We start from the raw sequence: 13,121 nt of genomic DNA on the forward strand, positions 1-13,121 counted from the left end.
GGTGCTAAATGTGATTTTTGTGAACCAACAAACGCCGACAACATGAAACATGTTGCCCAGAGTGTTTTGGGATGGACTGAAAGGAAACTCCAGTTTATGACACACTGTGTTTTTTTTGTTTTTGTTACCACACATTCCTCAGAGACATTCAAACCGAACTGCACACGAATAAACGAGCGATGTGGCTCGAAATCAAGCAGCGTCAAGTGATTGCAATTCACCCCATTCTTCCCTGTGCGAGTGTCCAAGTGAAGAGAATTAACGTGACAGGCCAATGGGAGGCTGTGTCTCTGACTGGTCGCACAGTGAATGTACAGTCGTGCATTGTGTTTGCAAAAGAGAGAGCTGGACTGTAAAGGTTTCCATCCGCAATCTATTCTAGAATCCAGAATTGTTGAATTGCACCTAAGTTCAGTTCTTTTCTGTGCTAGGGTTAATATCTGCACTGCATGAGGTAAGGACATTGTTTTTCTTGCTTTGTGCCCATTCTCATAGCTTTCTACAGTCTGCATCCATTGAGTTTAATCGAATATTTTACCCAGTATAATCTAACAAAATGCAGTACTTCAGCATAACTATTATGTTGCATCCAGAAACTTGCAGAAACTTTTCACAGCTCTAATCATTTTGTGATAGAAGTAAATATTGTCACTCAAATGTAGACGTACTGAGTTAAAACAAAACTAAAAAAATCTTTTAACCAAAATCAACTCCTGCTTTTGTGAATGTCTCTGCCCTCTGGTCCTTTTGTTAAAGCACCAGTTAGTGAATTGAACATTACAGTCTTTAATGAGTTGCATTCACATGCAGGTTTGCACAAATACTGAACGACCCAAAATGTCACCAGAAAAGTGTGAGTTGGGCCACTGGGGAAGTAAAAATATGTCAATACTGTTATATCCTTTTTGTTTTTCTTGTCACTTGCATGTTCTTAATTTATTCAAGCCCTGGCAGCTTAAAAAAGTAGAGCTACAGATTTCTTGTTTCTTGAGTTGTAGACGTACCTGAATTTGTACAACGGGGGGAAAGGAAACCAATGTACAATGCATTTCTGTGGCTCGCAAACAATAGTTGTTGTTTTTTATGGCACAATTCCTAACAGAGGAAATATTATTACCCCTCAATCAGATCAGTGAAGACTTTTGATGAAACAAGCTCGCCTCTTTGCCAAGAATACAACAAGAAAAAACCCATGCAGAGGCAAAGAATTGCAGTGGTAATTAAGTGGCTTTTTTTTTTTTCTGTGTCATTTTTTGCACCAGCAGGAAATGTCCATAAAATCTGAACATAAAATATAATGATTTCATACTGAGATAAAAACAAAAGGAAAACAAAACACAAATAACTTTATATGCTGGTAATAGGTGCAAATTCGGCAAATCCACGAGAGAGGCAAATCTCAAAGTAAAATAAACCATGAAACCAAATCTGCGAGGTGAGCTCCTTCAACAAAAGTTCACTAGAAAAAAAACAAATCATCCTAAAATAATTCTCTTCATGCTTCTACACGAAAAAAAGCAGCGACATAAACAGTCTCTTGTCTGTCCGTGGTCCTCTGTCTGCCTCTCTTTTTTTTTTATTTTTTTTATTTCTTTAAATCACCCGCTCAGCTTTTCTCTTGAATTCCTCTCCGGCGTCCTCTCCATCTTTTCTTTTTTCCCCTCCTATGGCTTCTTGCACTTGCCTTTCTTCTCGCGCTGCTGGAACTTCCTGAGCCGGCGTGCCCACGTGTCCCTCCACTGGATGACCAGGCTGCCTTTGTCCGCCACCACGCCGCTCTGCCCGGGGGAGTCCTCGTCGTTCCCCAGCAGCAGGTACTTCTTCCCTGGCTTGATCTTGGGACACTTGCAGGCCACGTCCTTGGCTCGGACCCACAGGAACTGGTCGCCGCGGCGGATGCGGCTCTCGCCCTGCTTGTAGACGGAGATGATGTTGACGGTGAACTTCCACCACTCGCCGGCTTTGTCCGCCTTCAGGATGTGAACCTGGACAGCTGCAGAGGGAAGTTGGGGGGACAAAAGAGATGACACGTTATCACTTGATGTGACATTTTTCTGACACGTAACGCAAACATATGAAGGAGAAGTTTATCATTTTCGTACACAGCTACATCCAAGCTTAATGATCGGTCCAAGGACGTCACATCACCCGGTCTGAAGATGACTCATCAAGCAGCAGAGCTACTTTGAGGAATTTACTGTGTTGGAAGTCCATTCATCTCTGTTCTGACTTTGTTTAGTTTAGTCAGTGAGGTTTACTGCTAAATTACAGCTACTTCGTCATCAGGTTTTGGTTGCTTGGTAACGGCAGGCCCAACAGGAGCGCATGCACCTTGGAAAAAAGAAAGCGCCATGGCCGGTGCCTTCAACGCGTTTTTTAGAAGCACCATGTGAACCGCTTCTTACGTTAACTTTATTTCTTTCAAATAGGTCAGTTATCAAATCTGCAAAATAAAGTGTGTCAGATTTAGCCATCTATAGCTGCCATTTCAGTGTGTCAGATACATATTTAATCAAAATGAAAGTAAATGTATCCCTTGAGATTTGGGGCCAAAACAAGTTGATCGAATTAATAAAGTAAACCTCCAGCACAAATTTTTCATCACTTTTGACATCTAGTTGTTGTGAGCTTTTGATAACATTGACAAATCAACTGGCAAGTAATGAACTGAGTAATACGAGAAGTTATAAACACAGATAAACCTTTGTGAACTCCTGTACTGTGAATCCCTATGAACTAGTCTCATGCTGTGATACTGTTTTTATCCACAGTGGAAAAGCCTGGTCTATGGTGCATTCTGTCCATTACTACTGACGGAGCAGTGTGATTTGTAACGTGATTAGGAGGCAGGGTGGGGGCTTTTAGAGACGTGAGCCGGAAACACACTCAGTGGTATCACATGATGAATCAACCGGTATGGTCCTCGGAGAGAGAGAGGGAGGGGAAGAGAGGAACCTCACCCAGCACGTATCAATATGTATCACGGTGACCAGATCTCTATTAACCTCCATTATACGTCTCCTGTACTCATGGGACAGCTTTTGGAATGTGTTACAGGGTCACTGGTTTCACTTTCAGTGTCGAGCTAATGGAGCTGAACACCATGGCAGTATCAAGAGATATATATGGCAAGTGTTGGATCACCGCCTTTGGAGGATAGACTGTATATGAGAAGTGGACGTAGTCACCGGGACGTCCCCCATTGGTTTGTGGACTGCTGTTTTGAAGTCTTGAGTTTGGCATTTTGGCTGTCACCATCTTGGTTTTGGGCCGTCGCCATCTTGGTTTTATTGCAACCAGAAGTGACATGAGAGGAAGGAGCTACGTTTAGCCGCACTCTCATTAAGACATTTTTAGGAGACCAAAAATGTTACAATTAACTTTAAAAGGGATGAAGTTGTATGGCGAAAAAATGAACAAACTCCCAGACCGGACAACGCTGTGGTAGCAATCTGTCAATCACAAGGTAGCCCCGCCCTAAAGCATACCCAGCTCTATGGTCTATTTTTCTCTCTAAATGGGACCATAATGTACTAAATGAACTTCACGATGTATTGAAGAAGCTAGACCATAAGTTGAGACCATAAAATCATGTTTACAATGTTTACTAATAAATCAAGGGATTTCTCATAGACTTCAATCTGACTGTCTATAAAACGTCCCTGACTTGGGAATCGAATTCTATATTATGCATCCAGAGTCAATATGTTTGCTTTCTGTAAAGCCCATTGAGTGATTATAACAGACCATCAGTTTGTCAAGTCGCACAGTTCAAAATACTACACTACCCATGAGCCATTTAAACTGCAGACCATTTTGTCCGTTTTCTCAAAAGCCAAATCTTTAGAATCGCCGACCACCACCAGCAGTGCAAGTAACAGATTGTTTTGTTTTTATCTCAGTGATAGGATGTTTTTTTTTTACCCAAAAGCACCATGGGAATCTTTCAGTTTTTTTTTAAATTTTCTAACGTAGATGCTCATCTTCAGTGAAATAAAGTTCATCCATCCATCCATCCTGTAGAACAGCTCCAACTGTGAGTCTTATCCCCAATGCAGAAAGGAAATGGGACTTTTACTTCTTGAACCAGGGGAACCCAAACTACCTCCTCCCTTGTTTGTAGATCATTTTCACCCCAGCGGTACAGTCAGTCCCCCGAGGCCCTGAATCAACAGGGACTGGTCTACTGTGACCCCACGGTGACCTCGGCACCACTTTGCACCTACCGGCTGTCCCCTCTGTTCGTGTTTAGTCAACACTCACTGCACATTGAAAAATTCTTGGAGTAGTTGTACCCGTGATTTTTCTCTGCCATCAGACATCTGCACCCCCCCCCCCGAGCCCCGCTCCCTCCTGCGATTCTTTATGTCGACCGCAGAAGCGTGTGGCGGCGTTTCCCTACGCAGCATGGAGCCCCGATCCCCTGCTGATCTTTTCAAAACAGTCCAAAGCCGGGCCTCTCTCGCAACTTTCTTCTGTAGATTTACATTGTGTTTGACTTTTCCATCCGCCTCGCTGAGCTCGCGTGTGGTAAATACTGTACGGGGATCTTGTTCTGGTCTGTTACGAATCTTTGAATGCGCTGCCGCAAGCTAAGCCATATATGACGAGGAGCTTAACGGTTCTCATGTACAAAGCTCGCCTTCATGCTGTTGTTTTAACAATAACCCGATCAAAAAAGAATCTTTAAAAACCCTCAAAGCTTATTTTGAGAGCATGGACTACTTATCTGATGCTCTTTATTATAAGAATACATCAAATTCGTTCACGTATATACTTAAATACAAAATATCCTGCATCCACTGATAAACATTGGTGCAACAGAGGAACTTCCGACTCTATTTTGCTTCGTATCATCTCACCCATCAGCACCAGTAGATCCCCATACACTTCACACACAACACATGGCAAACCAGTTTGGAAGTTCTACTGGCTTCGGTATCGTGATGATTGGTTTCTCCAGCAGGACTTCCTGATGTCTCTCTTTAACTCTCCGTCCTCGAATGGATGCTGCCTGCCGCTATCATGCAGGTGTTTAGTCAATATTCTACCGACGAAATCAATTCGTCATCTATGACCTTATATCAAAAGGCTGATGACATTGATTTTTTGGGGGGCCAACTAAAGAAAAGCAAACAACCATGCAGCTGACCCACGTATCCTCATATATTGGTTCGTATGATATCCCTACAAAAAGTTCCTCCCAATTTTTAGTGCGTTTTGCCTACAAAAGCCAGCATCACGTGTCAATTTCTGCTCGCTACATGCACGCGGTCTTGCTGTAAAAATAAACTTCCGTCTTCACAAGAAACTCAGGTCAGGTTAGTCAGTTAGGTTTAGGCATGGATTGTCGTTTGGGTTAAGATAACTAAGGAAGCGCCATTAATGAAGTTTGCAATATGAATGTTTTCATACCTCCTTCATGATAAGGTGGATAACATACCAAAAAGATTTTGCGGGATATCTACAATTTAAGGCGCGTTATTTTTTGTAGATACTGCTACGAGCGCTGGAACGAGCTCGGCCTGAGCTGACACATTCGTGGATGAACGGACGCATGCTTCAGAGGCGAGGCTCTTCTCACGACATCAGCGGGCGAAGGTGGGCACCGATGGAAGAGGAGGTGTCCATAAGCTGACCCCCTAACTCCTCCAAATCCTCCTCGGAACAAAAGCCCCCGGGGCCCTGTCCGTCAAGCTGCCGAGGTATGCCCGCAGGATGCCGCTGCCTGCTTGACCGGTTCAGCGGCCCTGACTTCAATCGAGGGAGGGGACGGAGGGAGGAGGGGGGAGAGGGGAGAGGTCATACGTCTTATCCACACCTTGAATGGCGTGGCGGACGGACGGCCACAGGAATGCGGCGGGAATGGCAATCGGCCGTTGGGGGGGGGCCGCCTTAATGAGGATCTCTTAGAGAGCGCGCCCACTGTCCGTCACACTGCCGTGGCTTTATCCGCCCGGGTCTTAAACGCCCGCTCGGAGACTACTCCCCCCACACACACACACACACACCTCTGCCTAATTCTTCATCCCGCCCTTTCTCTCCCTCTGTTTGTCCGCCTCTCTCTTCCTCCTTGAAGATCTGCCGTCGTCCGTTTGATCCTTTGTCTCTGTTCTCAGAATGCTGGAGTAAGCCATCAGTAACAATGTAAACTATAGCAGCTCCCCAGCAACGTGCTGGACTGGGATGTATGGGATGGGAGCTATTCTGGGCCCACTGCGTATCCCAAACAGCGCTCTGCTGCTCCTAAAGAAGCCTGACACACACTATAAAAAGTATTTTATCTGGAACCAAGGCAGTGAAAAAGGAAACGGTCTGTTTCTTCCATCGGACCACCTGTTTTAAAGCTTTCCTGTAGAAGTGAACGTTAATCCAGGTCATGAAATGCTCTGTTGATTTACCGTAATCTTTCTTGCAGTACTTCTTCATGTTGATCTTCAGTTTGCCTTTAGACGCTTTGCAGTAGGAGTCACAGTCTGCAAGAAAAAGAGAGGAGAAAATACGGTTAGGAGAATGGAGGGGGGAAACAAACAACGGTATTTAATTTAGTAAGTGAATTTATGAGTTTTGTGAATATGGTGAGAATTCATCGTTGGGGGGGATAGAAACAATTCGCACATTAGGCAATTTTCTGAAAATGGGGGTGAAAGATATGTGGGCCTACAAGGTCATAACTCGCATTACTTAAATTGTCAAATTCATTTTGGCAAAAAAATGAATTGATGCAGAACAATTTAAATGTTTATTACAAACGAATGAATTGGATTGAACGGATAAATCACACCACACGTAAAAAAATACAATATAATTATTTTTCATTCATACTCAGTTACTCAAGTAATTACCAATAATAATTCTTGATTTTAAATGATTATTATTGTTATCAATTATTATATTATTATGTGTGAATGGATTACATTTACCACAAATCATCTACAACCTGTCAAACACATGCTAAATATCCCCTTCAATATGAAGGAACATGTTTATAGTGTGAATTATTAATGTTATTTTTGATCAACTAAAAAATGAATTATTTTACATATGTAAAGATGGTAGTGAAATGCAATGCAACTACAGATGAGCTGGGAGTTTTATTAGCGCTACTGTAAAAACAAAAACAAATCCATGATTAACTTTATAATTTCCAATGGATTGAAATGTAAGAACATTTTTCTCTGTTGGGCAATAAGGTTGATTTTTAACTTTAGAAGAAGCCAGAAGCCCGTCTCAGTAAAGAAAGAATGAAGACAAAAAAATGCATTTTTCTGCCTTTTGGGTCCTGTCACTAACAAAGAGAAAGTAAAGTTCCCTTAAAACAGCTTTAGAGAACAACAACAACCACAATGCCTCTTGTCTTGTTTGACTGTGTTGTCTGATAGGACTGCTGTTTTGATGATGGCGTGTGGAAGCACTTTAACCTGCTATCCAACCTCCATGTGTGGTGGCGAGGACCTCTGAACAGCGTTTCTGCGAGAAATCCCCGCTGCCATCCACCCCCTCACTCCCCCGTCACACTGTGGGAATGAGTCAGGCCCCGAGCAGACCCCCCCCCCGCCTCACCTCCCTCCAAAAATCTCACCTCGCTTGTCACCTCAGCCCCCGACCTCCCGTAGAAGAAGAAAAAAAGAACCCCGGGATCACATCAAGGCCCCGCAGAGGACCGTGTCAAGCTTTTGCATTTATTGCAGTGTGGACGTGAGGGGTGGGGGGGGGGGAGCTGGCAGCTATTTGAGGGAGTAGAAGGTGGGGGTGTGAAAGGGGTCAATGCCACACAAAGGGAGGTCAGGAAGGGAAAATTAGCCATCCATGAAGCGTTAGGCAGAGGACCCCTTTTTTTTTTTTTGGGTGGGAGGGGGGGTGGGCGTCCACTCCGGAGCCGTGAACAAATAAATACCTCACGCAGTCACCCAAACCTCCTCACGGCTCCCTCGTATCTACATCTAGACACTATTTAACATCTCTGTGCACAAAACCATGTAGGTAAGGGAACTCATGCCGGACTGGATCTCCAATCGCTCCAACTTTATTAATAATGTGAAGTATGAATTGCAGATTATAACCGACGCTGCTACATGTCCATATGGATCCATAAGGATACACATATGCTATATCTTTTTATGATTGATTACCTGGAGGTGAAGGAGGCAACCGTATAGGCCTCCCTCCACTTCACAGCCCAGCAATCCAGAGCGTATATAGCTGGGAATGATTGCCCCCCCGCTACGCTGTCCCGCTGACAGCCACATACAGTGTGTGCCAGAAAAGCGTGTGACGTGAGGCCATATCATAGAAGAAAAAAGAAAAAACAACAACTTGTTTTCTTTTCTTTTCATCTCCTCTAGCGCTCCCCCATCTGGCATAAATTGAGTCCACAGTATACCGATTTGGTTTACACTTCAGCGCTGCAAGTTGTGATGAGCGTAGTGCAAGAAAGGTGGGGGGTGGGGAGGTGGATGGACAGCGAGCGGTAGTGGAGGAGAGTGATGGCGGAGGAAGGACTGGAGCTTTCAGGCAGGCCTGAATATGAACAAACTTCATTGTTGCGAGCAGATCTTTGCCCCATGCCTCTCCTCTCCTTTATGCTCCGTTTGAATGAGGTTGCCCGGGGAACACCACGGCAAGAAAAAATGCAGCGAGGGAGGAGGGAGAAGGGGTGGAGAGGTTGACAGAAAGAAAAAACACGAAGACAGGAGTGAAGTTTATCAGGGGGGTGGGAAGAAGAAGATGAGGGAGGAGGAGCGGGATTAAGAAAAAAATCCCCAAATCAGCAAAAAATCCTCAATCTGGTTGCATCACTAGCTGGTTGGTAGTAAATAGAGAGAGAAACAAAAAATAGGCAGAGTAAATGAAACAGAGGAGTCTATATGAGCTGCACCTGATTACCATGTAAATGATGCAAGGGGGAGCTGTGGAAAGGACGCTTTGTTTTCTCATAACCCCCCCTGATGCCATCATGATACTTCCCTTTGATAGCCTTTCGTTCCCCATTAGTGGACCCCTGAGACACAGCTCCAGGCCCCGCTGAGAGCACCCCGAGATCCCCATTTAGGGCCAGGCAGTCCCCTACCGTGAGGACAAATGTTCCCTTTGTGCGCGCGTTACAAGCAGGGGAAGTGGGAGCAGTCCCGTAGCACTGAGCTAAAATGTGCTTTGGGTGTTCTGAGTAGATGTAGTTACTACAGCGCTTTGTCTCCAACCTTTTCAGGGGCAATGAGAAGTGCGTAACTGAGAGGTGGACCTTTGGCCCTTCCGTCAAAGTGCTGTACAACCCTTTAAGCTAATCGTTTTCATTTGGGATGCTTCTTACTAAAGCGGCTTTAAGACAGAGCACAGTACTGTACCGTTCTGTGTGTTTGAGGCTAAAGCTTTACAGTGGCAGTGGAAGAAAAACCAGGTCTGGGTTCAGTCCAGTAGTGTAGTAGTGTATGCTTGTGTATACCCACTGCAACTTTGTTAACGGACCCTAAACAATAACTGGGGAAGCTGAAAATATTCACAATCGAAACAAAACAACGGCCACAGCAAAATGATGGACAACTGAATAAGCTGGTTGAAGCCAATGTGATTTTTTTTTTTTTTTTTACAATCAAATTACCCCTACATTCAAAAAAAACAAAAAACTTTCTGCATGGCAAATGAGGCAAACATTATTTTATATAACTAAAGGCAACTACACAACAGGACTGGTGAGCAAACTGCAAACTCTAGAGCTGTTGTCCTTGATTTGTCATTTAGTTAAAGGAACAGTGTGAGGCCTTTAGGGGGATCTATAGGCAGAAATGTAATATAATATGAATAAGTATGTTTTCTTCAGTGCACTATCACCTGAAAAAGGGGATAGTTGTGTTTATGTTATCTTAGAATGAGTCGTTTATAGCTACATATGAAGCGGGTCCTCATCGCAGAGCCTTCTGCCATGTTTCAACAAAAGCCCAGAATGGACAAACCAAACATTGGCTCTAGATAGGGCCACTTGCTTTTTCACGTTTTTTGCATTGGTAACCAAAATTCTCCTTCAAGCTATAGACACACAGGACAAGTTTCAATTTCAGTTTCACCGCGCTGGGAAGACAGTAGACGCAGTTTATTGTGACCCAGGCTCTCTCAAGTTTGTACGGAAGTAAGCCCGCTACAACCTTCGCAATGGCAACAACACACATAAAAATGGCCGCCGCTCTGGCCGTCCTGCTATGTGGATTTAAATGGGAATGTCCGTTCTACTCCTATTTTATTTATATGTACACAACACACCTCAATTGATGTTTATTTTTCTAACCAAGAAAAGGCGTTGCAGTTCAATGTGTCAAAATCACCTCATCACCTCAGCAGTGGTGTGGCTGAGTTCTAAATCGTACTTTGTTGTTGCACACAGATAACATCAGACGTACCCAGGCAAGAGAAATCTGATCTCAAGAGGTCTCTTAAAGCCAAAGCCAGGTGTGAACAGCCATTCTTTATCATCTGGATCTAGACACACTCTGGATACATGTCTATATAGTCAGTGTGGACGTGGCCACAGAGGCGGGGCTGCATCAGAGGGACCAGAGCGATGGAGACAAGGAGGTGTAATTGACGGCCCAGGAGGAGGGCTTTTCTCCCTGAACCAGACTGATTGAGAAACAAATTGCGGCAAATAAAGCATGTAATTAGATTACGGAGCCCAGTGTGCTGCCCCTGCTCTGTTCTCCTCCGCTCACACAAGAGCCGTGAGTTTGGATCCCGTCCAGCAAAGACGAGGAGAGAAAAGGAGGAGGAGTCCCCCGCTTTTTTTTTTTTTTTTTTTTTTCTCTCATTGTATCGTCAGAGAGTAAAAAGACGGTTTGTCTTCTGGCAGACAACAGCCAGCCAAGAGGCTGATAGAGGTCCTGACCTGATTGGTGATGGTGGCGTGCCATCAGTTCTGATGAGTTGATTCGTCCTCTGTAACTGTAGCTGATGAGGTTCGGATGAGCCAACGGGGACTCCTGTTGGTTATCACCCAAAAAGCGTGGACACGGAGAAAAGAAAAAGATCCCTGCCAAGGCTGTCATGTCATTAAAACAACGTTTCTGGGCAACGAGATGTAAATTGCGTGCAAAGGTTCGACATTGAGCGTGAGAATTTAATACTGAGATGTTCTATTTTTGGCCCTGCTCTTTTGCAGAATGTTTTTTTTTCCTCCATTATTTCTCCCACAATCAAGCGGCGTAATAAGAGTCGGCGAGTGCTGAACAGGGTGTGTGAAGCGAGACTCATGTCCAAAGAATCCAAGGAGGGGTCAGCCACAGATTCTGATCACTTCCAGCCCCGAACAAGACACACACACACACACACGTAATGAGACTGAACCTCGTTACCCTTACGGGCCTCATCATCGTCACTCCGATTCTCCTCCTCATCATCATCATCATCAGTCACTTTCACATCTTGCCCATCCTGACAGGCCCCGGGTTTCTTTCGGCCATCCCAGGTCATCAGCGGTTAATCTCCTCCACATTTCGCGGCCGCGCAGACGTCTCTGTCACGACCCGTGGGAGTGGCGACTCGCACCATCCGTGACCTAGCAGCACAATGTGTGTTTTGTCTGGGCCACACCATCGGACGTATTCTCCATGCATTCCAGCCCTCCGTGTGGTCGAGAGAGAGAGAGAGAGAGAGAGAGAGAGAGAGAGAGGGGGAGAGCCCTGCTATGCCGGAGACAAATTAATATCCACTCTATTTTCCCTCACGCTCTCCATTCACCCCCTCAGGAAAGAAGAAAACGCGAACCCCCTCCTCCTCCTCCTCCTCCTCCTCTTCGTTCAACAGGGGCGCAACAAGGCACCTGCCTCACAGCTGTCAGCCCAGCACCCCCTGGTATCACACACACACTTGTGGACACTTTTTCCACATATATATATTATTTCAGAATTAATCATTAATAGACCTTAAAAGTTTTCCTAATTTCTTCAGTATCTTCTTTCTTTTTCCCTGCTCCATATTGTTTTCTTCTCCCCCTCCATCTATTTATTCTTCTTCTCGTTTCCTTTATGTTTTTGTTATTCTTCTTCTTGATTGATCCAATTTCTGTGTCTTCATCCTCTTATTTTTCTACTCCTCCTTCTCCCCCAGCCTTTCTTCCTTTCCTTTCCCTTGAGTAAATATATTCTAACCCAGCTATTAACACTTAACAACTACTACAACTATTAATGATGATTATAAAATAATAATACATAATAATAATGACAACAACAACAACAATATTAATATTAATAATAATAATAAAAAAAGAGGAAGAAGAATGATGATCATAATGATAACAATAATAGGTTATTAAATAAAAAAATAAATGTATTATTCTATTTGTGGGGTGCCAAATATTGTCCGATGCTCTCATAAAATCACCGAATCCGTTTTGCATTCCCATATTAGGTGATATTACAGCGGTTTGAATACTGATGTGTTTTCTCTGCAACCTTCCGATGAGGCTCAGAAGGTTATGTGTTCATCCTCTGGGCCTCGAGCCCCGGTGGTCCAGCAGACCCTCCTACCACTCAAGACTGTGACGCAGGCCGACGCAGGACGTCCATCATGGTGCTTGATTTCAACCTCTTTGGGCTGAACAGTCTCATGTCCATCATGCATATGAGAGGATTAGATTATCTTTATAGCTACACGGTCAAAGTCATTACAGTCTCCTTCAGGTTGTGTTTACATTAGTTCAATCACATGGGTTAACCAATGGGAGTAAAGAGGATGTTTAGCCTTGAACCAGGATGCAGCCACAGGCAAAGACTTCACATGATGACAGTGAATTGGAGGGTGAGGTTTTTCATACAAAAACACCCAATATCCAAAACCCATATTTAGTGTTTTCGATGTGAAATACAAAAAAAAGAAAAAGAAAGAAAGAAATTTTCTGATCAACTTCGCATTAACTTGAGTTGATGAAGTAATAAAGGTCCTTCTCCCACTTATCCATTAATCCCTCAATGAGGTGAGGGGAAATTTTCCTACAGCCTAAAAAGCAGACAGATTCCTGACAAGGGGGGCCCGGAGAAACTCCAGATACGCCAGCTCGGCACCACCCACAGTGTTATGTGAAGACAAAGCGTGAAACAGAGGGAGACCAAGGAGGTGGAGGAGACTGAAAGAGAAAA

At 44.2% G+C, this 13,121-nt stretch overlaps 1 protein-coding gene across 1 annotated transcript in view; it reads right to left on the reverse strand.

Annotated features, from left to right (window-relative positions):
- Window positions 1-667: 667 nt before the first annotated feature.
- Window positions 668-13,121, reverse strand: part of ntn1a (netrin 1a) — a 55,839-nt gene continuing 43,385 nt past the window's right edge. Inside the window, exons 6-7 of the mRNA XM_054604534.1 lie at window positions 6,402-6,476; window positions 668-1,993 (exon numbers count right to left, since the gene is read on the reverse strand). Of these exons, the coding sequence (XP_054460509.1) occupies window positions 1,665-1,993; window positions 6,402-6,476 (404 nt within the window). The 3' untranslated portion in view covers window positions 668-1,664. The remainder of the gene's footprint in view (window positions 1,994-6,401; window positions 6,477-13,121) is intronic.

This window comes from Anoplopoma fimbria, chromosome 9, assembly GCF_027596085.1.
Source record: "Anoplopoma fimbria isolate UVic2021 breed Golden Eagle Sablefish chromosome 9, Afim_UVic_2022, whole genome shotgun sequence".
Classification (NCBI taxonomy): Eukaryota; Metazoa; Chordata; class Actinopteri; order Perciformes; family Anoplopomatidae; genus Anoplopoma; species Anoplopoma fimbria.